General features: G+C 40.4%; 1 protein-coding gene across 2 annotated transcripts in view; it reads left to right on the plus strand.

Moving 5' to 3' along the window:
- Positions 1-24578, plus strand: part of LOC114026015 (Golgi membrane protein 1-like) — a 106066-nt gene extending 81488 nt beyond the window's left edge. For both annotated transcript variants that reach the window (XM_027839590.1, XM_027839591.1), the window contains exons 7-10: positions 402-552; positions 1793-2077; positions 19094-19204; positions 22539-24578. In XM_027839590.1, the coding sequence (XP_027695391.1) occupies positions 402-552; positions 1793-2077; positions 19094-19204; positions 22539-22621 (630 nt within the window). In that variant the 3' untranslated portion in view covers positions 22622-24578. The remainder of the gene's footprint in view (positions 1-401; positions 553-1792; positions 2078-19093; positions 19205-22538) is intronic.
- Positions 24579-25417: the final 839 nt, after the last annotated feature.

A 25417-nucleotide genomic window follows, 5' to 3' on the forward strand; every position in this document is an offset into this window, starting at 1 on the left:
ATTGCTGATGACTCCTGCTGTTGTTCCTGTACAGTTTTATATTAAATTTGACATGTGATAGACCCTTAGAAATTAGGGTTGAAAGTGACCTTAAATGTTATTCAGTCCTTCCCAAAAGCATGAATCTTTTCTATAGTTTTTTTTTGAAAATTCAGAGGATGGAGAACTAGCTGCTGGGTCCTCCGCACCAGAAGTGCCTTGTGTTTACTTTTTATATCTTTTGTTTTTGCTTACGTGTATACATGCTGTTTTCCCCAATAGATTATACATTCCTTGAGGGTAGGGATTGTTTAATTCTGTCTTTGCATCCTTAAGCATCTCAGGCATAGTACCTGGTATGCAATAGGAGTTTAATAAATGCTTATTAATAAATGCAATTTATGTGACTGTGGGTGTTTTAGCAAACTGCTATCAATCAGCCAGAGCCCAAGCAACGTGAATCAGAACGGAAGGAGGTAGGAGTGCAGCAGGAGAAAGGAAATATAGTTCCTGAGGGACCCATCTCTCCTTCTGAGAAGACCCCAAGTATGATGAGACAAGAAGAAAAAGGAGGTAAATTGAATCTAATGAATTAGATCTCTCCTGACCCTGTTCAGTTAAAAACAAACATAAGTCCCCAGTAACCAAGTGGAAAGAAAGTAGAGCATAGTTCTATGGTGTGGGCTCACGTCTTCATGGTTTACAGGGTTGCTTCCATTTTGTTTTGTCATCTCTTGCCATAAGGCAGCAGTGAAAAAGGGCAACTTATTCTTGGAACAGTTGTCTTAGATGGATTAGGAGCAGATTTTGTCTTTATTAGGTCACAAATATGAATGAAGATCAGCTTGGGCATAAATCTTGTTAGAAGATGGATGAGTTCCATAATGTTAAGGTCTCAGAGATTAATGGGGCCACATTGATTAGGTCCATGGCTATTATAGAAGAGTATCGTACTCTGACAAAACAATGGATCTGAAGAATTCCTAGAAACATAAGAAGATTTATATGAATTGATCTAGAGTAAAGTAAGCAGAACCAGGTGTGTAGTATGCATAATGACTACAACAGTGTAGGTAGAAAGAATAAAAAATGAAATTGAACATGATGAAATTATAATAACCAAATGTGGATAGAGAGGAGAGTTGAGAAAATTACTTCCCTCCTTTCTTTGCAGACATAGGAGACTATGGATGTTGAACATTATGTATACTCTCAGACTCCCTTCATGTATTGGTTAGTTTTGCCGGGCTACTTCCTCTCCCCTCCTCATCCCAACCTTTTTTATTTTTTTAATTGTTTGTTCCAAAGGATGGTTCATTCTGTAGGGGATGAGAGAAGGATACATTCAGAAATGAGAGTGATTAAAAAAAAAAGGTATCAACAACATTTTTTAAGTTGTTAAAGAAGAGTAACGGGGCCATTAGATAAAAATGAATGTGGCCAATCTATTCCCTAGAATTGATGGATTCTCTGGTAGTTCCCATATATATTTTCTCTGTCATAAAGGACTGGAAAAAAAAGAACAAAACACAAAACTAGCTAAATGGTCATCCCTGGCTTCACTTGTGGGGTGACCACAAGACCAAACAGTTCTCCAAAAGTAACAGTGGAAAAATCCCAGGTCCAAAAAAGTGTGTGACTTATCTCCCTTTTTATGCACCTCTGGCCATTTGTGGAAAGGACAAACTTTATGGTGTAAAGAGTTCTTCACTCTGAGCCTCCTGGGAAGGCTGTCCAGGTTGAAGGAGGTAGGATTTGTCTATTGAGCATTTCTGATCATTTGTCTTTCAAGCAAACTGTGTTCTTCCTGCAGAGGAGACCAGTGACATCTTGACTCCAAGCCAAGAACAGGCTCAGCGGGAGAACCAGGGAGGTGAGCTTCTGCCTCCAGAGCCGGTCAGAGAGCAGAACTCTAACAAAAAAGGCAAAGAAAAAGAGAGTGCTGAACTTGGAGGATCTGTCCAGATCCAGAAGGGGCCAGGTGGTCTTCTGGTCAGCCAGGAAAATCATGAAGCTGATGAGCCAGAGAGGGACGAACTCATCGTTAGGGAAGATGAACAGGGCAAGCAGGATGGTGCTCAGGATGGTGCTAAAGATGGTGAGTAAAGAGGCTTTCTGGGTGAGGCTTAGGCTGGCATCTCTTCAACCAGGAACAGGTTCTTCTCTTCCTTACGGAAATAGATTCTGTGAATTTTGCAAAGCATGTGTTCACATTTTGGTGGTTCCCGAGGAAGGAAGGAAGAAAGCAAGCAAACAGACAAGCTTTTATTGAGTGTTTACTATGTGCCAGGCACTAAACTAAGTGCCGGGATACAGATACAAACCAAAAAGACAAACATTCCCTGGCCTCAAGGAGCTTACATTCTAATGAGGAAGACAAGGAGGAAGGAGCTGAAAAGACGAAGCGCAAGGATGGTCTGGGGTGGGGAGGAAGTATAGTAGGGGAGAGAAGGCTTAGAAAATTTCAACCTGGTACACCATAAAATGAGGGAGTAAATAGACCAGCACTGAGGGGCAGTGATCTGGGACACTTCATGCAACACGAATGTAATCCTTGTGGTGGTAGCAGTGGTGGTTGTTTTTAATAAAATAGTAGTGATGTGGTGAACTTGATTCTATCAACTAAGCTTTCTAGGCTCTTTTTTTAAATGTTAATTCAATCCTGTGAGTTCTTTGAGGTCCTGCTGCTATGTTGGGGGGGAGGTATATTCTTAGTTTTGAAATTTTGATTTATTATATTTTATTCCAATTTCTATTTTAAAATCTAATATAGTTTTACTGTGTCACTTTCTTACTCAAAAGCCTTATAAACTCCCTATTGCCTATAGGATAAAATGAGAATAGCTTAGATTTGCATTTAATGTCCTTCACAGTCTGTCTTCCACCCACCTTTTTAGCCTTCTTTCACCTTGCTCCTCATTCCCACATTCTGCGTACCCAGGCCGAGCTGATTCGTTAGTCTCAGTCTGGTCCTGTCCCACTGCTTTGTGTTTGTACAGGCTGTACCCCATGCCTAGAACATACTTCTTCCTTAACTTTTTAGAGGTGTTTCAAAGGGTCACAGATTTAGAACTGGAAGAAGAGAGACCTCAGGGGTGCTTAGTATGTTGTTGGGTCATTTCAGTCATGTCCAGCTCTTCGTGACTCCATTTTGGGTATTTCTTGGCAAAGATACTGGAGTGGTTTGCCATTTCCTTCTCCAGCTCGTTTTACAGATGAGGAAATTGAGGCAAACAAGGTTAAGTGACTTGCCCAGGGTCACACATAGTTAACTAAGTGTCTGAGGGCAGATTTGAACTCAGGAAGATGGAATCATCCTGATTCCAAGCCCAGTGCTCTATCCGCTGAGCCGCCATCTAGCTGCCCTGGGATTTAGTATAACCCCTTTATTTTACAGATGTGGAAACTAAGGTCTGTAAAGGTTACATGACATGCCCAAGGTCACAGAAAGTCATCAGAGGTAGCATTTAAACCCATGTCTTCTTGATGAAAGGACCAGTGCTCTTTGCATTATATTAAGATGTTTCCCAACTACTCTTTCTTCAAGACCTTTCTTAATAATATAGATGCCCCCTACCCCTTCCGTGCAGCTTCTTCTCATTTTCATCAACTCTTCACCTTCTTCTTTCCCCTCCCTCCCCCACCACTCCTGGGGTAGGAGGTGATCTCTACCTCTTCAGATTTTCTTACAGTATTTTGTCTAAACAATTACCTCCTCTGTGATGTAATACTCTCCTTGTCCCCCAGTCAAGGGATGAGACTGCATCATTTTTCACCTTTGATCTCCTGGCACATAGCAGCACACCTTGGCATGTAATATATGGTTTTTGAATTTAAAATTATTCTGGATCCCGGGATCCCAGATTTTTGAGTTGGAAGAGACCTTAAGACCACTTTACCCCTCTGGCCCTCATCTTCCTTATCTGAACCATGAGGAGTATGGAATAGATCAAAAGTGTCAAACACAAGGCCATGACCCACTACACTCCTGAGTGCAGTACATTTTAGTCATTGGGAAGCATTTAACAAAAAAGATAAAAATAGAATAAAACATAGATAATATTAATGTGTGGGTTTTTTTTCCCCTCAAGTCAACGAAACCCACAGGGATCCCTGTATATTATGGTTTAGTGGCTCCTTTTTCTATTTGAGTTTGGCACCATTGGATTCGATGACCTGTAAGATCCCTTTCGTCTCTACATCTTTGAACTAATATCTGGTTTTAAATCTCTTCTTTTTATTTCTTTTTTAATTTTTAAAAAAGTTATTCATTTATTTCTTTCTAGTTTTCAACATTCACTTTTATAAGATTTTTGAGTTCCAAATTTTCTCTCCTCCTTTCTTTCCCTCCCTTCTCCCCAAGACAGCGAGCAATCTGATACAGGCTATACGTGTACAACAATATTAAAAATGTTTCCACATTAGTCATGTTGTGAAAGAAGAATCAGAACAAAAGGGAAAAGCCACGAGAAAGAAAAAAAAACAGAGAAAATAGTATGCTTTGATCTGCCTTCAGACTCCATAGTTCTTTCCGGAGATATGGAGAACATTTTCCCCATCATGAGTCTTTTGGAATTGTCTTAGATCATTGCGTTGCTGAGAAGAGCTAAGTATATCAAAGTTGGTCATCACACAATGTTGCTGGTACTGTGTACAATGTTCTCCTGGTTCTGCTCGCTTCACTCAGCATCAGTTGATGCAAGTCTTTCAAGGTTTTTCTGAGAGTATCCTGCTCATCATTTCTTATGGAACAATAGTATTCCATTACATTCATACAACACAACTTGTTCTGCTATTCCCCACTTGATGGGCCACCCCTCAATTTCCAGTTCTTTGCCACCACAAAAAGAGGTGCTATAAATATTTTTTTACATGTGGGGTCCTTTTCCCTTTTTATGATCTCTTTGGGATATAGACCTAGTGGTGCTATTGCTGGATCAAAGGGAATGCACAATTTTATGGTCTTTTGGGCATAGTTCCAAATTGTTCTCCAGAATGTTTGGATTAGTTCACAACTCCACCAACAATGCATTAATGTTCCAATTTTCCCACGTCTTCTCCAACATTTATCCTTTTCCTTTTTTGTCATGTTAGTCAATCTGATAGGTGCAAGGTGGTACCTCAGAGTTGTTTTAGTTTGCATTTCTCTAATCAATAGTGACATAGAGTATTTTTTCATATGACTATAGATAGTTTTAATTTCTTTATCTGAAAAAGCCTGTTCATGTCCTTTGGCCATTTATCAATTGGAGAATGATTAGTATTCTTTTTTTTTAATGGTAATTTTTATTTATTTATTTATTTTTTGTTTTCAACATTTACTTCCACAAGATTTTGAGTTCCAGATTTTCACCCCATCTCGCCCCTCCCCCCACCCCAAGATGGCATGCATTCTAAATACCCCTTCCCCTAGTCTGCCTTCCCTTTTATCTCTCCCCCTCTTCTCTTATCCCCTTCCCCTTCAATTTTCCTGTAGGGCAGGATGGATTTCTATACCCCATTTCCTGTATTTCTTATTTCCCAGTTGCATGTGAAAACTTTTTTTTTTTTAAACGTGTTTTTTTAAAACTTTGGGTTCCAGATTTTCTCCTTTCCTCCCTCTCCACCCACCCTCATTGATAAGGCAGGCAACTAAATATAGGTTATATATGTGAAGTTAGGCAAAACACTTCCATAGTAGACATGCTGTGAAAAACTAACTCTATTTCCTTTAATTCTATCCTGCCCACCCATTTATTTTATTCTTTCTTTTGACCCTGTCCCTCCTCAGAAGTATTTGGTTCTGATTACTCCCTTTCCCAATCTGCCCTCCTCTCTATCATACCCCTACTCTCTTGTCCCCTTCCCCCCTATTTCCCTGTAGGGTAAGACAGATTTCCACACCCAATTGAGTGTGTATGTTATTCCCTCCTTAAGTCAAAGCCTATGAGAATAAGATTCACTCATTCCCTCTCACCTTCCCCCGTTTCCCCTCCACTCTAAGAGCCTTTTCTTTTCTGTTTTTTTTTTTTTTGTGGGATAAATTTACCCCGTTCTACCTCTCCCTTTCTCCTTCTCCTAGTATATTCCTCTCTCACCCCTTAATCTTATTCTCCAGATATGACCCCTTCATTTTCAACTCACACTGTGTCCTCTATCTGTCTGTCTATATCAATATATACGCACATATAATTTTTTCCCTTCCAACTACCCTAATACTGACAAAGGTCTCTTGAGTTACAAATATCATCTTTCCATGCAGGAATGTAAACAGTTAAACCTTAGTAAGTCTCTTATGATTTTCTCTTTCCTGTTTACCTCTTCATGTTCCACTCGAGTCTTGTATTTGAAAATCAAATTTTATATTCAACTCTGGTCTTTTCATCAGGAATGCTTGAAAGTCCTCTATTTCACTGAATGACCATTTTTTCCTCTGAAGAATTTATACTCAGTTTTGCTGGGTAGGTGATTCTTGGTTGTAATCCTGTCTCCTTTGCCCTCCGGAGTATTATATTCCATGCCCTGCTGTCCCTTAATGTAGAAGCAGCTAAATCTTGTGTTATCCTGATTGTGTTTCCACAATACTTGAATTGTTTCTTTCTGGCTGCTTGTAATATTTTCTCCTTGACCTGGGAACTCTGGAATTTGGCTACAATATTCCTAGGAGTTTTCCTTTGGGGATCTCTTTCAGGAGGAGATTGGTGGATTTTTTCCTATTTTGCCCTCTGGTTCTAAAATATCAGGACAGTTTTCCTTGATAGTTTCTTGAAAGATGATGTCTAGGTTCTTTTTTTGATCAGGGCTTTCAGATAGGCCAGTAATTTTTAAATTCTCTCTCCTGGCTCTATTTTCCAGGTCAGTTGTTTTTCCAATGAGATATTTCACATTGTTTTATAATTTTTTGTTCTTTTGGATTTGTTTTACAGTGTCTTGATTTCTCATAAAGTCAGTAGCTTCCAATTGCTCTGTTCTAATTTTTAAGGAAGTATTTACTTCAGTAAGCTTTTGGACTTCCTTTTCCATTTGGCCAATTTTGTTTTTCAGAGCATTCTTCTCCTCATTGGCTTTTTGGACCTCTTTTGCCATTTGGGTTAGGCTATTTTTTAAGGTGTTATTTTCTTCAATATTTTTTTGGGTCTCCTTTAGCAAGCTGTTGACTTGTTTTTCATGATTTTCTTGCATCACTCTCAGTTTTTCCTCTACTTCTCTTACTTGCTTCTCAAAGGCCCTTTTGAGCTCTTCCAAGGCCTGGGACTGATTCATATTTTTCTTGGAGGCTTTGGATGTAGGAGCTTTGGCTTTGTTGTCTTCTTCTGGTTTTATGTTTTGATCTTCTTTGTCACCAAAGTAAGATAATATAGTCTGACTCTTTTTGTACTGCTTACTCATGATCCCGGCCAGTTACTTGAGTTTTAAACACTTTGTTAAGGTAAAAGTCTGCTTCCAACGTGAAGAGTGTACTGTCTCAAGCTTCGGGGGTTTGTACAGCTGTTTTCAGAGGTACTTCTAGGGACCTGTAAATTTTCAGTTCTTCTAAGGTGGTATGATAAGGGGTGAGGTCTTTTCTCTCCACCACTACAACAAGCTCCACCACGCCAGCATTCCTCCTCGCCCCAGGACCGCCCCTCAGAACTGTGACCCAGATCCAAGCACTGGTAAAGCAAGAGATTCCTGCCTCAGCACTGGGAAAGAGATCCCTATAATCCCCCTCTGATCAGTCACTTGATTTCCCCTCAGTCTGTGAGCCAGAAGCTCAGGAAAAAGCTGCGGCCCTGGGCCACGCTCGAGACTTCCTGGGGCTGTGCTTGAGACTTGCGGCTGAGACCTAGCTCCTCTCTCACTGCAGTCACAGACTTTTCCCACTGACCTTCTACGTTGTCTTTGGTGTTCAGGGGTTGGGAAGTCTGGAAACTGCCACAGCTTCCCACAGTTCAGTCCTCTGAGGCCTGCTCCAGGGTTGCTGAGGCCTGCGGGTGCCCACTCCGAACTGCACTCCTCTACCCTACCGGCGCAATACACCTTTTTGATCAACCATCCAGGCTGTCTTTGGCTGGAAATTTGTTTCACTCCGTCTTTTTGTGGATTCTGCTGCTTTAGAATTTGTTTAGAGCCATTTTTTTAGGTATTTGGAGGGCTTTGGGAGAGAGCTCAAGACAGTCACTGCTTTCCCTCTGCCATCTTGGCTCTGCTCCCCGACAAGTATTGTTATAAATTTGACTCAGTTCTCTAAATATTTTAGAAATGAGGCCTTTATCCCACTGGCTGTAAAAATTGTTTCCCAGCTTTCTGCTTCCCTTCTAATCTTGGTTGCATTGGCTTTGTTTGTGTAAAAACTTTTCAATTTAATGTAATCAAAATGAGCCACTTTGCATTTCATAATGTTGTCTATCTCTTGTTTGGTCATAAATTCTTCCCTTCTCCATAGATCTGACAGGTGAACTATTCCTTGCTTTCCTAATTTGTGAATCTCTTCTTTTTAGAGGAGAAAATGAAGACCTTGAAAGAAGAGACTTGTCGATAGTCCCAGAGGGAGTAAGGAGGGGGAGAGGGCTCGGGGGGACGTGTCTCCTAGGGCAGGGTCAAGTTTCAACCTCGCACTTACACTTACATTAAGTCATAGGGTCATAGATTTAGAGCTGGAAGGTATCTCAAAGGTTTCCCCATCTACTTTTTCAGTTCTAGAACCTTAATCAAATCAATAACTGCTATTGCTGCCTTGAAAGAGTGTTAACCTATTTTCCAACATCTCCACTAACTTTCCAGATCACTATATCGTGCCCTGGTCATCCCTCTCCTATTTGTTTTTTGTTTCTTTTAAATTTATGGAAGTAACCATAACATAGTATAATAAAAAAAAAGATGATTGCACATGAAACTGCAAATCTAATTTGCTATTCCTTTTATATATATAATAAAGTTTATCATATAAATTTCTTTTTTTTCCTTCCCTTCCCCCCACCCTAGAGATGGCTACCATTAGGTGTGTGTGTGTGTGTGTGTGTGTGTGTGTGTGTGTGTATAAAACCATTCAATACATACTTCTATTTATTAGTTCTTTTTCTGGATGCAGATAGTGCCTTCCTTCATATGTCCTTTGCTGTCTCCCCTATTAGAACATAAGTTCCTTGAGGGCAGAAACTAACTGTATGTTTATATTTATATTCCTAGCACTTAGCACAGTGTTTGATGCCAAGTCAGCCCTTAATAAGTACTTTTTCATTCATCCATTCTTCTGAAGAGCTGCAGTAAGCAATGAATAATTCAATGTGGTATGAAGCTCTTAGCAGTTTTGCTTAGTACAGCACAGTCATGCATGGGGTACATTACACACTAGTAGGCCATTGATATAACAATGACCTTATCAATCCTTTTGTGTTCAAAGTACACATTCATTCAGCAAATATTTATTAAGCTCCTCCTACATACAGATCATGGGGCTAGGGTGCTTGAGCAGATACAAAGTCTTAATAAGACATAGCACTTGCCTCATGGATCTTATGTCCTCTCAGAGCGACAAGACTCCAGCTCATATATAACTATAATATAGTTACGTAATGAAGACATTAGGAAGGTACAAAGCAGAGTACTGTGTGATTACATATAGTGGAATCATTTGGTAAGAAGTCTGGTGTCTAGAGGTGAGGCCTTGGCTTTTGACTGTGTCTAGTTAAGGTTGTGGAAGATGTGATTTGATTTGTACATGTCCAGGTCCGTGTTATTAAGGGCATTTACCAGCTTGATTCTGACAACCCCATGTTGTAGCTATTATGGTGACTAGCTAATGTAGTTAATATAGTTAATTTTGATAGTATGACTAATAACCAAACAAGATTTTTCAACAAAAAGAATACTTTCAGTGTAATACCTGGTGTTTTTTTTTTCTTTTAAAAACATGTATGGATCCCATTTTGACATCTTAGCAACTTGGGATGCATATTTATTCTATTTTGTGAGCTCTTGTACACTTCTCTGTCCCTTCCCAAAAAATGTCACAGGGTGGGCAAACCTTTGATGAGCCTTTCTGAGTTTAGCCAGGTCAAGCAACAAACAAAACAAATACAGCCTCTCACTGGGCCTATACCAGAAGTCATTCCAGTATGGTAGGACTTGCTGGACCTTAAAGTCCACAGGAATGACCCTGGAAAATATGTGATCACCACAAAACCACAGTATGAAGTATGAGAGTAGGGTTGCAGGTACTGCAGATGAGCAATGAACATGGCCCAGAATTGAATAGAAAGGAGGGAGAGAGTAGTCTAGATTGTTTTTGCAGCCTTTCTGATATGGTCCCAAATGCTCTTTGATACATGTACCCATTTGTCTTAAGATACTCTGGTGATTTGTATAGGGCCATAAGTTGTGGAATGTCACCAATTGCTGAAGAATCAAAATTGCAGGTGACCCAAAGGGCAGCGGAAAAACATATGGCGAGCATTATGTAGGCTCCTGTATATTATGAGTGATAACCTGCATTCAAGAGGTGAAATAAAAGTCATCTCCCAGGTAATGCATTATCAGAGAAGGAGGTGGGCAGGTCATCTAGCAAGAACATGGGACAACTGCGTGCTGCCCTCAGACCCCAAATATTGGAGTGTGTTGGGTAGAAATGTTGCATTCTGAGAGGTTGAGACCCCTCAAAGATTGAAGTATGGAACGGGGTTGTCTGGAATGAATTCTCAGACTCAAGCATTCTTTAAGTCAAGGTGGCAAAGATTTATTGTTACGCTTTTCAGCAGGCAAGGATTCTTAAGGAACCTGTGAGAGACTGAGGATGGAGCTAGGGTCTATATGGAAAAGGGCATGGGAAAGGAATGCCAGGGATACTGATTAGGTAATCCAAAGGTCCAGGTGTCTTTGGGAGCTATCCGTGGGAAAATATAGGGAGTATACCAGACAGAGAGGGAGATGACAAAGGTATGGATCATGGGAGTCTGGCAGGAGGAAGAGTCCTTGGGCCAGCCAAGGGCGCAAAACTCCTTGGGCTGGGCAAGGCACCCCTCTCCCTCTGTTTTGATGAGAAAATGCTCTGCAACAGGGGAAAGCTTTCTCATAATACAGGAACTTACTAAGGAATTCGGAGGCTTCCAGAGACGTGAGCTGAGGCTGGGGCCTGAGCAGCCCAGCACTCTCTCACCCAACTTTGTGTAGCTGCACCAGGAAGAGAGATAAGGGTCTTGCTGGGACCCACACATGAGTAATTGCTAGGCACGGTGTTCTTGGGCTGGGGAGTGATTGTCAAAGACAGTGTTTCTGAGACTAGGGAGAAATTGGGGTCCAAGTACAAGCACCCCATCATTCCCCCCTTAAACAGATGGGACCCAAAATCTTTTGGGGTGAGGGACGAAGGTCTCAACTTCTGAAACTGCTTCCTGCTGGGATTGGGCATAGAGCTGTTCCTGCCTTGTGGAGTCCCTTCATTCAAGGGGTTGGTGCTTTAGCCAGTGTCTGGAACTTGGCCGATGCCAGGTCTAGGAGGTGATGGGTTGTGGTCTCAGACAGAGGTTGGTACCCAGCTTCAGCTGTCACCTGGAAGTGGAGGGCACTGAGCCTAGAGGAGACAAATCTGGCAAGGAGATTAAGCAGACAAGGGCCAAAAAAGAAGTAAAAGGAATATAATCAGGAGTGGGACAAGAATAGGAGTTCACATAGAGAGAAGCCAGGATCCCCAAGAAGAGGATGACCCTGGTGTACTAAGGTTTTCATGGATGTCTCACATCCAGGTGACTTTCTTTAGTCCTATTGAGCTCCACCTGTTGAGAGTTGTTAATATACATACAGCAGAAGGTGTTGGCCAGGGCACAGACACCTCCACTAAGCAAGTAAATAATCCAAAGCTATTTGATTATCCAGAACCACATTTGCCAGGGAATCCAGAGGTTACTGAATGTCCCGGAGACTATAAGCTGTGTCATTTGCCAATTGGTGAATGGTCCCTGTTAGGTTTGAAAGAATGAATTCATGTTGTAAATATCCATACCAAGGCATGAGATATTCTGCTCCCTTTTTAAGGTACCAGAGAACATTGTCCCAGAACCCATGCTTCATTCTTGTTAGAGCGGAGGGACTAGGTGTAGTAATATTGAAAATGGTCTGAGGTGGTGCCAGAAATTCAAGGCAGCACACACCAAAATCCTTATAATGTGTTAAACACTGGGTGGCTAGAACAACAGTCCTGAGGTCCTGCCAAGTAGTGGCATTTTGCTTTACTTCTTCCCCAGAATCCTCACCACCTGGCCCACCCATTCCACAAAGGAAGGAATATCCCTTGGGGGTACAGATGGGGCCTGTTTGTAAAAGGCACTGAACATGGATACCCCATGGATCAGTATGATTACATGCTAATATTCCAGGTAAGAGAGAAACTTTCAAAAGATCAACAAGAGTGTTATAGCTAGAAGGGGGCTGTAGCATTATGTGTCAACTGGGAAAAGAAAGTTGAATAGGGAGTACCTACTAGGAGAGTGGCAGGAGGAATTCAGTCATAGGTGCAAGTAGGGAGTGTTCCCTCAGAACAGGTGGTACAACTGGCAGAGGTAAAGTTCTGGGGACACTCATCACTGTAGGCATCCTTACAGGTGGTTCAAGTCAAGAGACCAGCAGAGACATTTACAATCCCTCCCCTGACAGGGGTTTTTACATTGTCCTCATGTCGTTTACTGACCACTTGCTCTGATCAGAGAAATCTACTATAAAAGGAAAAGGCAGGGACATGTGACATACCAAATATGACAAGATGGAACATCCTTAACTCTGTTTGAATTCAGATAAGAGTCACAGTTCTCCAATCATGCAGTATCAATTCCACATCATAGCCAGACTCAGGAATAGTCAGGTGGGAAACATTCCTTCTCAAAGGAACATAATGGGGAAACTGAGCCAGGAGGATCCCATCCTAGATTGAGGCTAAGATTGTCCTCACAGCTCTTTCCCAAATGCAGATCTCCACATGTTAACAGGACAGGATCATATTCCCTCTGAGTAGCTTGTGGCATTTCTCTCAGATATTGATTTAACGCAGACAACTATACCCAAATTTAAACTCAAAACAAAATTAGTTATAGTTCCAAGAGCCTTTTACCTCAAACAGCAAGTTTCAGTAATCACAGGTTAAAGCCAGATGCAGTTAATTTTACTTTCATGGAGTTGCAATAAGCAATAAAGATTTACCAGGACTCACATACATGAGAGATTTCACTTAACATCTTTCCTTCTCAAATTTAAACTTGTCCTGGTATAAAAGCCAATCACTAGAAATCATTTCTATATATAGTACATAAACTTGCAATTTCTCAGCAAGCCCAGTTCATTGTTTAGGAACTCCAAACGAGTTCTTTTCTCAGGGCAGATGACCTTGCCCACACAGATAGTTTCCAGGGACCTTGGCAAGTTTACAGAATAAGGGGAATTGCCACGTACCCCAGGGAGGTGCTGATCCTTGGTGTCTCTGCCTGCCGACCCCCATATTCCAAGGAGGACTGTTTTGAATGAGGGATAAGGCTTTTACCCAATCCCCTCCTTTTCACACACAGTAATCAATGAACAGTTCTAGGTTTTAACATTAAAACAGTAACTTCAAATAACTTAGTTAACAATCTTATAACTTTCATAAGTGATAGTCAAATTGTTTTAGCTATAAGCCCTTCTCTAATTACAGGTAAAGGTAAAAATACCTGGTTTTCTAAATGACAGTTATAAAACATTATAAGACAGGGTTAGCAGGGCTGACAAAGTAATATAATTGGTTTTACACAATTTTTCCACTGTCCTTTAGTTTCTTTTAAGTTCACATTTTAGTAACATACAAATTATGAAAAGCTGATTGACATAACGATACAAAAGTTTACCAATTTAAAACAATACTAGATGTTTAAACTTAAAACAAACACATTACCAATCAGGTGACTCCAATTCTGTTGAATGCATTTCCAAACTTCTTTACATAGAAAATCGGGCATTTCTTCACCATTGGCATTGTATACTGGTCACATCTAATTAAGGAACTAATAATAATAGTAGTTAACATTTATAATGTCTGCCCTCTGCCAGGCATTGTGTTAGGCACCTTCCAATCATGTGAGATAGACTGAGGTAACTTGCTTAATGTCACCCAGCTAACAAATTTCAGATCCATACATTTTCCCAATTTGCCTTAGTGCCAAACAGTATAATAAATTCTGACATAAGCATTAAATTAAAAGCATCACTTCATTTAAAATATTACCAGAATGAATTAAATTACCTTTTGGTTGTGTTCTGGTACACAAAAACTTTTCTCTTTTATGTGAGGCAGAAAAGATTAAGTGCTACTCAATGTGCCTCTCTTTTTGATCTTTTCTTTCTTGTCTTTCCCTCTGCATTCAAAACTTGGCCAGAGTTAGAATGTAAAGAGAGAGAGAGGGAAAAAAAAATTTTTTTCCCAATAATTCTCTGAAAGTTTCCAAATCTTTTACTCTCAAACCCTCTGTTCACACTGTTCATGTAAGTAGCTTGTGCTTTTCTTTCTACCCATACATCTCTCATTCCTACATGCTTAAACTTTCTTGCCTTTCCTTCTACCTACTTATCCCTCTGATGGACTTTAAAGCTGCACATATCTTACTTCTTTCTAATTCAGATCTGATACTTCGAGGATCCTTCTCGACTTGCTTTTTACCAATCATATAACCTAAATAACCAAGTTTTTTCTCTCTTTCTTTGTCCCATCCACTTGCTCCTCTGAGGCTGCTATAATCAGGGAGGGAGAGGGGGAGAGAAAGAAAGTGGCATTCCAGAGTCCAGCTGCAGCCTTGAGATGCTACTCTTGCTACCTGGCTGCAAAGGGTGTCAGATTACACATGGACACTCACTTGTACCACACAGACAAACACAGAACAGATACATGCTAATGACAGGGAGAATCCAAAAGCTCAGAGAGACTTGTCAGAAATCCCCTGGATAAATCAGACAATTTTTTTTGTGGTTCTCCAGATCATATGGAGACCAGGCAAAATTTTCCTTAAGGTCTTGGAGACTGAGCTTTCTCCAGTTCTGTAAAAGATAACCTAGGGGCGAATCTCAAGATGTAGAGGGAGATTGGCCCATCCTCTTTGCCTTTAAGCCTAAAAAAAAAAAAAAAAAGACTTGTTCCTATAGTCTGCTTGCCTTGACCAGCATCCTGGTGAGGGAGAAAAAACCTACAAAAGTTCCCAAACAAGGTATCCCTTGTCTTTTTGTTTTGGGTTTTTTTTTTGGTTTTTTTTTTGAGGGGGGGTGGAAATCGCAGTTAAGTGACTTGCACATGGTCACACAGCTAGTGAGTGTCAAGCATTTGGTCTAAGGCTGGATTTGAACTCTGGTCCTCCTGACTTCAGGGCTGGTGCTCTATCCACTGTGCCACCTAGCTGCCCCAAGGCGTCCCTTGTCAAGAGGGAGATCTTCTAGAGCCTGTTACAGGCTCGACCCAAAGCCCCAGCAAGTCTTCCTAGGTGCTTGAGGGGCGACCCAACTACAAGGCAAGAAGAAAAGGAGACTTGGAGAAGGCTTGAGACTTTCAGACAAGCCCCACGTGGGGCGCCATAAATGTTGCATTCTGAGAGGTTGAGACCCCTCAAAAACTGAAGTATAGGACGGGGTCATCTGGAATGAATTCACAGACTCAAGCATTCTTTAAGTCAAGGTGGCAAAGATTTATTGTTACGCTTTTCAGCGGGCAAGGATTCTTAAGGAACCTGTGAGAGACTGAGGATGGAGCTAGGGTTTATATGGAAAAGGGCATGGGAAAGGAATGCCAGGGATACTGATTAGGTAGTCCAAAGGTCCAGGTGTCTTTGGGAGCTATCAGTGGGAAAGTACAGGGGGTATACCAGACAGGGAGGGAGATGACAAAGGTATGGATCATGGGAGTCTGGCAGGAGGAAGAGTCCTTGGGCCAGCCAAGGGCAAAACTCCTTGGGCTGGGCAAGGCACCCCTCTCCCTCTGTCTTGATGAGAGAATGCTCTGCAGCAAGGGAAAGCTTTCTCATAATACAGGAACTTACTAAAGAATTCGGAGGCTTCCAGAGACGTGAGCTGAGGCTGGGGCCTGAGCAGCCCAGCACTCTCTCACCCAGCTTTGTGTAGCTGCACCAGGAAGAGAGATAAGGGTCTTGCTGAGGCCCACACATGAGTAATTGCTAGGCACAGTGCCCTTGGGCTGGGCAGTGGTTGTCAGAGACAGTATTTCTGAGACTAGAGAGAACTTGGGGTCCAAGTGCAAGCACAAGCTCCCAAGCACCCCATCCGAAACGCTAAGGATGATTTATGGGAGGAGATGGTAAATGACTGCATAGGATGAGAAGGCGTGTAAGGCTTGCACCATGCACTGTTGGAGAGATTGCACACTTGAGTGAGACCACAGACTGATAGAAGTAAACCAATTTAAAGAAAATGATGCAATCTGTATCCATTTTAATGTGGCTTTTATTCAGCCCTTGTTTCTTTACACTGCTTTTATTGTCCCTTCTCTTGCAGAAGTCGGGGTGCTGAGCATCTTGAGGGCTATCATTCTATACAACACAACTCTTCAACCTTCAAAAAAGAAAAAATACAGCTTCCAGGCCATTTTACTTATTAACCTTTGTTTGGAGCCAGTAGGAACTATTCCTGAAAAGTGCCAGTGGGGGAGGCAGCTAGGTGGCGCAGTGCATAGAGCTCCAGCCCTGAAATCAGGAGGACCTGAGTTCAAATCTGGCCTCAGACACTTGACACTTAACTAGCTGTGTGACCCTGGGCAAGTCACTTAACCCCGATTGCCTCACCAGAAAGAAAAAAAAAATTAAAAGAGTGGCAACTACTCTGAAAAAAAGCATTTCTCAAAGTAGGGTTTATCTCTTTTCCATTAAGCTTCTCCCCCTAAAAAATATTTAGTTAATTTCTGGATGACATTTTTTTCACCATCTCCCCCACATAGAACATGACTTTTAATTTGCAAGGATTTACAGATGCCATGTTTAAAGCAGGCATATATGCATGTCCCAGAAGTATTAGTGCAATGTAAAGCTTTTAATAACAAAATTGCAGTGAGACTTTTGGATACCCTCCATATCGATTATTACAGCATTAGCAAGAAAGATTTGGCGTTACAAGATTATTCAATCAGTGGTTTTTATTTCTTGGTATTCTATTTATAGACAGTACATAATGATATTCCTAAAACACAGGTCTGACTCAAATTAGTCTGTTGCTCACTAGGCAGGTAACACACATTTATTAAGTGCTTACTATGTGCCAGGCACAGTGCTAAGCACTGGGGATATAAATACAGCCAGGTGGCAAACAGGATAGAGCACTGGGCTGGGAGTCAGGAAGACCCGAGTTCAAATCTGTCCACAGACACTTTCCTCGCTGTGTGAGCCCAGGCAAGTCACTTAACCTCTGTTTGCCTGATTCCTGAACTATAAAATGGGGATAATCATAGCACCTACCTCACAGGGTTGTTGCGAGGATCGAAATTTGTAAAGTGTTTAGCACAGTGTCTGACGTGGTAGGAGCCTTATGAATGCTTATTCCCTGCCTGCTCTTCTTTCTGATCCCCCAAATACAAGCAAAAAGGAAGACAGGCTCTGCTCTCAAGGAACTCATGTTCCAATAAGGGAAGCCAACACCTAAAAGGGGGCTGAAAAAGAGGGATGATGGAGATCAGGAGGGAAGGGACCTGTGCCATGGCATGGTGGCAAGTTCCATAGTCAGAAACATAGCCAAGAGGAGAAGAATAAAGTATGACCTGCCTGGATTTTCCTCTGAAATGGAGGGAGGCCCTGAAAGGAACTCACCAGTGGGAGAAAGGGCTTGGCATGGCAGAAGTTCCAAGATGTTCCCGGGTGATAAGGCCCTGGGTATTGAGGGAATTTCCGGGATAAGACGGCAGCCGAGGCATGGAGGCAAAGTCCTTAGAGTCAGAACCAGAGCCAATACCTCCTACCTCTAGGGTCAAACATAGGCTCTTAGTATTTCAATTCTTCACAACCTGGCACCAGCCCGACTTATTCTACATTAGTCGCTTTAATACACTTTGTGGTTGAGCCAGTTTTCTTTTTCTTTCTTTCTTTCTTTCTTTTTTTTTTTATTTTTTTTTTGGATAAGCCAGTTTTCTTGCTGTTCCTTACACATGACTCTCCATCTTTCATCTCTGGAATGTACTCTCTCCTCAACTCTCTTAGAATCCCTAATTTCCTTCAAAGTTCAGCTTCAAGGGCCATTTTCTACATGAGGCCTTTCCTTGTCCCTCCATTTTAGTATACTCCCCTTCCTCCCAATACCTTTTTTTTTTAATATACTTTTATATGCCCATAGATTTACAAATCTATAACTAGAAAGTACTTCAGAACACCTTCTCATCAAATTCTTTCTTGTGTACAGAAGAGGAAACTAAGTCTCAGAAAAGCTAAATAATGGGGGCAGCTAGGTGGCACAGTGGATAGAGCACTGGCCCTGGAGTCAGGAGGACCTGAATTCAAATCCGGCCTCAGACCAAACACTTGGCACTTACTAGCTGTGTGACCCTGGGCAAGTCACTTAACCCCAATTGCCTAAAAATTAAAAAAAAAAAAAAAGCTAAATGATTTGCCCAAGGTGGTGCCAGTAGTACATAGCAGAACTAGGATCTGAATTTTGGTCCCATGATTCCCAATTCAGCAGGAAAGTTCAGAGCTCTTCCCATTGAATCAGGTTTTTTTTTTTTTAAGGTGATTCTTTTTTTTTTATAAATGTATTTTGATTTATCAACAATCACTTCCACAAGCTTTTGAATTTAAAATTTTTCTCCCCCTCCCTCCTTTCCCAAGATGGCTCACAATCTGATATAGGTTATGCATATACATTCCTATTAAACATATTTTCACATTAGTGATGTTGTAAGGAAGAATTAGAACCAATAGGAGGAACCATCAGAAAGAGGAAACAAAACAAAAAGAGCAAATAGTGTGCTTCGATCTGCATTCAAACTCCATAGTTCTTTCTTTGAATGTGGATAGCATTTTCCATCATGAGACCTTTGGAGATGTCTTAGGTCCTTACATTGCTGAGAAGGGCTAAGTCTATCAACGTTAGTCATTGCACAATGTGGCTGTTACTGTGTACTGAATCATGTTTTTGATGATTGTTTTTATATCTTTAACAGGAGTAAATCAGCCCAAATCAGGAATAAGTGAAGATTACAATGATGAAAATGAAGCCGAGTCTGAAAGAGACAAGCAGGCAGCTCTGGCAGGCAATGATAACAACCTAAGTGGTAAGTGTTGTTTGGAGTCTGGTCCTGCCTCCTTTTATCCCTCCTTCTCCTTGTAATGGCTGACCATTTCAATCCAAATCATTATCTTGTGAAGTTTAAACTTTTTGGGAGTACCCTCTCTTCTTCAGGAGACTTGGCAGAGGCCAGTTGTGTTTTTGAAAAACAGATTTATGTTGATATCATTCATTTTTACATTGTCTAGATTTCTTTCTTTTTTCCTCCTGCTGTCCCCTCCCAGAGAGTCATGTTTTATAATAGTTAAAGAAAAAAAAGAGAAATAGGAAAAAACAGTTCTATAAAATCAATTACAACATTACAAAAAATCTGACATTATATGCAGTCTTCCATACCTGTGGACCCTGACCTCTACAGAGGAGTGGGGCGGAGGTATCTTCTCATAACTCTTGTCATAGCTCCTCTTTGGGGATTAAATAACCAAGTCCTTTATAATTTTGCAGTGCTCAATTTCAGTTGTCTTGTAGTTCTTTCCATTTATGCTGTTGAACTAGATTACATTTAAAAAAAAATTGGGGAAGGGGGTAGCATTCAGAACCAAGTTTCATGTCAAGGACTTCTATAGAGATTACGTATTGTGATAAGGTCTCTGTAGAGTGGTTCAGTCGTAATTGATGGATTCATTCAATGTGTTTATCTTGCTGATGCCCCTCAGATCAGGGAGTGTCCCGTAGAGCTTTGCCCTGGGCCCTCTCCTCTTCTTCCTCTGTACTACTTCACTTGGTGATCTCATCAGCTCCCATGGTTTTAATTATTATCTCTATTTTGATAATCTGCAAATCTGTCTATCCCACTGTCACGTCTCGTCTTATGCTTCTTTCTAATTGCCTTTCAGACATCCCAAACTGGATGTCTGCTGGACATCCTCATATTCAGTAAACTCCTGTGGTTCCCAGTAAACTCCTGTGGTTCCCAGATCAAATATAAAATCCTCTGTGGTTCAAAGACCTGCATAACCCAGTTTCCTCTCCCACTCAACCCCTACCCTGCCCCGCCTCAACCTCTACCTTTCCAGTCTTTTTACACCTTACTCCCCACCATATACTCTTCCATCTAGTGATACTGGTTTCCTGGAAGTTCCCCACTGGAACCGTCCATCTGAAAAAGATGTAGAGATTTCGGTGGACCGCAAACTCAGTATAACTAGAGGGTGCTGTGGCAGTAAATGCTGGTTAAGTGTGAAGCTGCATTAAAAGGCATAGCATTGAGGAATGAAGTGCTTGTCTCACTGTACTTTGCCTTATCTGGAATATGGTGTTTGGGTATGGGGATTACATTTTAGGAGGGCATTGGTAAACTGCAGGGAATGCAGAGAAGGGCATCCAGGATTGTGAAAGACTTAAAGTTTATGCTTCATGTGAATTGACAAAAGCAGCTAGGGACGTTTAGCTGAAAGATAAAAAGCCTTAAGTGAAAATATGGTAGCTGTTTTCAAGTATTTGAAGGGCTGCTATGTGAAAGGGGAATTAGATACGTTCTGCTTGGCACAACAGGGCAAAACCAGGAGCACTGGGTGGAAAATGCAAAGAGGAAGATAGAAGCTTCATGTCAAGAAAAACTCCCAATTAGAGCTATCCCAAAGATGGGCTGCCTCAGGAGAAAGTGGGTTCCTCCTCACTAGGAATTTTCAAGTTGAGGCTAATTGACCACGTTGCAGATATTGTAGATGAGAGTTCAAAGCAAAAAGGGCTGCAAGCAGAAGTCCTGGATTCAGATTCTCCTTCTGATGCTTTATATTTGCTTTACCTTGGGCAACTCACTTCCTTGAGCCTCATTTTCCATCTGTAAAATGAGGAGATTGGACTATATGATCTACAATATGTCCTTTCCAGCTTTAAATCAGTGACTCTATGACTAGATGGCCTGACATTGGTCCTTCCAACTCCTGATATTTTATGCCTTAGTGTTTTGATGATTGTTATTTTATAGATTATAAAATAACCATAACAAGAGCATGTTTTCTTTACCAAACTGTACTGTTATAAATCTGTTCCTCACTATATTATGCTTTGAATCAAATTATATAAATAAAGTGCTTCTACTCCTATGAAGCTTAGGAATTTGAAATCTAGGCAGTTCCTACGTTTCCTTGGCACAGAATAGATATTATGGGAGCCTCACATTCCCTGCCTAATTAACACACATATAGCTTCATTCTCTAAAGTGGTTTGCCAGAACACAGAAACCATCGCACCAGGAGTTGGGATGCTGTGCTATGTCTATCAGAGTAATTCTGCAAAAGATGTTTTGAACCTCCCTTTAAATGTGAGGTCGCAATTACTTTTATAGCTTCCTTCAGAAGTGTTCTGAAACCTCCTTCTGAGAGCTGCTATTTGTGTGCTGGTGGTCTTTATTTAGTCTGAGACTAAGTATAATAAACTGAGGAGGCAGGGAAAAAAAAACAAAACAAACCAAAGCCCTTTCAGAGATGCTTCTTGGTGGGAGAAATACCCTAATCATCAAGTAGAGTTGTACTGGATTATCTCCTATGATATTTTGAAGCAGCAAAAGGATTTTGAAGAATTGTACGATGCAATAGACATCATGCTGGACCTGGTGTCACGACTTTGATTTAGATGCAGTAAGGGTCTCTGAAACAATGTAGGTGGCCATGAGCAAGCACTTCTCTAAAGCCTATTTCCCCATCTACAAATAGGAATATTTTCAGTGCCTACTGAAATTTCATGGGGAGATTTTGAGGAAAGTGTTTTTAAATTTTCAAGCACTGTAGAAATGTGAGTTATTACTGGAGAGGTGAGAAAAAAAAGTCATCAGTTAAGACTATAACTTTCGACAAATCCCTTTTAGTGGTAAGTATAATTATGAAATGTTTGCTTCATTTTTGATAGAGCTGGCCCACTGGTCTGAGGTTAAATTCATGATGAACTAGAGATGTAGGTGTGTATTATATACCCCTTTAAGTCTTTCACAATCCTGGGTGCCCACCTCTTCTGCATTCTGTGCAACCTGTCACTATCCTCCTGAAATGTAATGCCCAGACCCAAACACCATTGTGAGACTATCACTACCTTTGATAATACAAAGTACACACTTATGTAATTAACATAAATTTAATATTTAATAGAGGTTAATAGTTACTGCATGATCGTTGTTGTGACTTGTTGGTTATGTCTGTGGGATTCATTTAATAGTATATATCCTTAATCAGGAAACCTAACTCCCATTATAAGGTTGCTCCTATGAGGAAATGTAATAATCCACTTTATAATACAGTTTGTAGAAATTCATCCATTATGGTGGGAAATGAGTATGCTGATTTCTAATACTGTTAATACAGAGAATTTTCTTTTCCTTTTAGAACCAGATGTTGAAGAGCAGAACAAAGACAACATCAATGATAACTTAGTTGAAGAACGTGAAAAGAGGGATCAAACAAAGTGAATCCAGGGTTAAAGAGAGTGCTTACAACAGACGATCCCTGTGACAATGGAACGTTCATAAATATGAAGCAATCTAATGTGTGCACTGGGAGAGCAGTGTTGGGAAATTTTAATATGTATACAAGATGCCAATAATAGGGGGGAAAATAAGAATGTCAAATATTGAGACAAGATTTGGGTTTGTTTGTTTTTTCCCCTGGAATCGGCTTCAAGGCTTCTAAACGGGTAGAGATTTTTAGAAAGGAAAAACTGACCACTTTTTTTTTTAATTATTGGAAAAATGCATATAACCCATGAAAAGACTGTCCTTGAAATAGCCCAGGAGTCATATTTCAAGTATGATTCTTAATGTGGCAACATGGCTCCAATTATTCTTAAATGTTATTAAAAACTTTCTTATAAGAGTCCTGCTTCTGGTCATTAAGAGTGAAGTCCACTCTATCTAGAGGACCCTCATGGTTTTTCCTTTTTCTGCAGTGGAGTCCATTTCTCCTTTGACTGCTCAGTGTGTCACTTTTACATCTGTTCTCAAGGTGAGCAGCATGTGTATTGAGGACTGGATAGCTGGCTCTCCTGCTTTGAGACAGAGGCACTTCCTGGTAATTCTGACAATCAGAATAGCCCTTAAATACTGACTGTTAATACACAAAACATCACGAGCAACACTTTTAAGCAAGACTAAATGGAAAGTTCTTGTTTTGGTTGGGTGTTGCGTGCATTTTATTTTTTAAAAAAATTCATATAACACTATTTTTAAATGATTGTAACTTACTATGTGTATTTCCTTTCCAGTTAGGGACTTCTGTAGTCGTATTATGGACAAAGGAGGACTATGATTAACTTATAAACACAACTGGAGAGTGTTAATGTCACATGGGCATTTTTACAGCACAGGACACAAAGACAGAAATGTAGAATTGTTATTACTAAAGTGACTTTGATCTTGAAATGAATCCATGCCTACCTGGGTTAAAACAAAATTAATAGAAGATATATGATGTTCTGGATTTGGGAAGGTTTGGAGAGAAAGGAGAAAATGAGGGGGGTTTTGTCCTACATTTTACACATTAGCTTGTAAGGAGAAAGAAAATAACCTATGTAACAAGGTTTCTTCTGATCTGAATAATTTAGTTAGATGATGTTTATTTTTGGAAATGAATTCAACTTCTTTTGCTGTTTAATAGTTAACGTGACTACTTTGTTATAACACAGACTGTGAACACAGGTAATAGATTTGAAGTCTGTGCTTAATATTTAAGGGAAAGAGGCATCCAACAAAACTGTCTATGAAATTACTTTTTGAATGCAAATTTCCATAATTTAGAAATCTCTAAAATATTATATGGCATAGAATAAATTAAAAAAATAGAGTCTGTCTTTAAGATGTAGTTAGAAACATAGTTTTAGAATTGGAAGGGAGCCTTGGGGATCATTTCCTCCATCTCCCTAACTTTAAACACAAGCAGATAGAAGCTCATTGAGGTTAAATAGCCTTTCCAAGGTCACACAGAGCTAGAACAAAAACCCAGGTCTCATGAATTGCGATCCAATGTTCTTTTCATTATACCACACTGCACTGGTATGAGTTAATGTCACAGACAGGTTAAGATGAGAGACTTTTTGCCTTTTCATGCTACAATGTCTTTTTTGTTTAGTCTTATGTCTTCCTCCTTACTCAGTTACCAGAAACTTTTTAGAAAGCACTTCAACAATCCCATGGTTTCACTTATTGTGACCTTATTAGATTGTTGTGGCCAAAAACTGTAATCACTTGGTAGCCAGCCTTGGGGTGAAAGAGTATCTTTGGACTTTGCAGGCAAGGCTGGTCCTTAGAGAATGACAGAGACGGTGGCTGGGTCCCTATTCTATGGCTTAGCACAACCTGTCAGAACTTGTGCCATGCAGGCATAGCTTTTGAGAAACCAGGTTCACCTTCCTGCCATAACAGAAAAAAAAAAGCTGCAAACAATAAAGTCAACTGGAAGACATAAAAATGGACTTATAAATAAAGAAGGCCTTGCCTAAGCTCTTCTCTGTGGTTTTTGGTAACTTACTGATAGAAATGACATAAAATCTCTCCTGCCTTTGAGATGCTGTCTACAACGTCTCATCCTCCTCTTACTCATGCAGTGATACATTCAGGGATTGAAAAATAAAATCAGCCATTGTCAATTCATCCACTAAAATCATTTTGGTAGCCCATGAAAGAATCTGACACACCATCAGCAAGACAGCATATTTCACGTTTTTTCCCTTAGTGGTGGTGATGGTTTGGGCTGAGTCATCTACGTTAAATTCTGCGCCCTCTTGTGGCCACTGGCACATGTGAATGAGGCAGGAAGCTTCTGTGGCCACTGAAGAATTATCTTCTCTATAATAGGCATCTAATCCATGATTTTAGTTTTAATAGCACCAGGTGCTAATCAACTAAGGAAGGAATAATTTTTCTAAATAGCCAGCAAACGACTTGTCCAAGTACACTGTTAAATCATAGAAAATTAGTCTCCATTACTGAAGTTTAAGAAACTCTGTTTTCCCAAAATCAGTTACATTAGCCTCAAATAATATCAAGCATTAGGAATGTAGTCACCTTAGGGTTGTCTTTTCACAAAAGAGAATCTTAGGGTAGTTTTCCTTTACAACTTCAGTCATGTGTTCTGACCCCTTAAGCAACTCTTTTCAAGAGATACCATTAATAGTTTTATTGTGTTAGGTATATGAACTGTACCTTTCTGTAATGTAGGGGGTAGAATGGGGACAGAATTTACCCTTTGAAGTAAATCACCAGCTTACCACT

This window comes from Vombatus ursinus, unplaced genomic scaffold (genome assembly GCF_900497805.2).
Source record: "Vombatus ursinus unplaced genomic scaffold, bare-nosed wombat genome assembly UNPS02014832.1, whole genome shotgun sequence".
Taxonomy (NCBI): Eukaryota; Metazoa; Chordata; class Mammalia; order Diprotodontia; family Vombatidae; genus Vombatus; species Vombatus ursinus.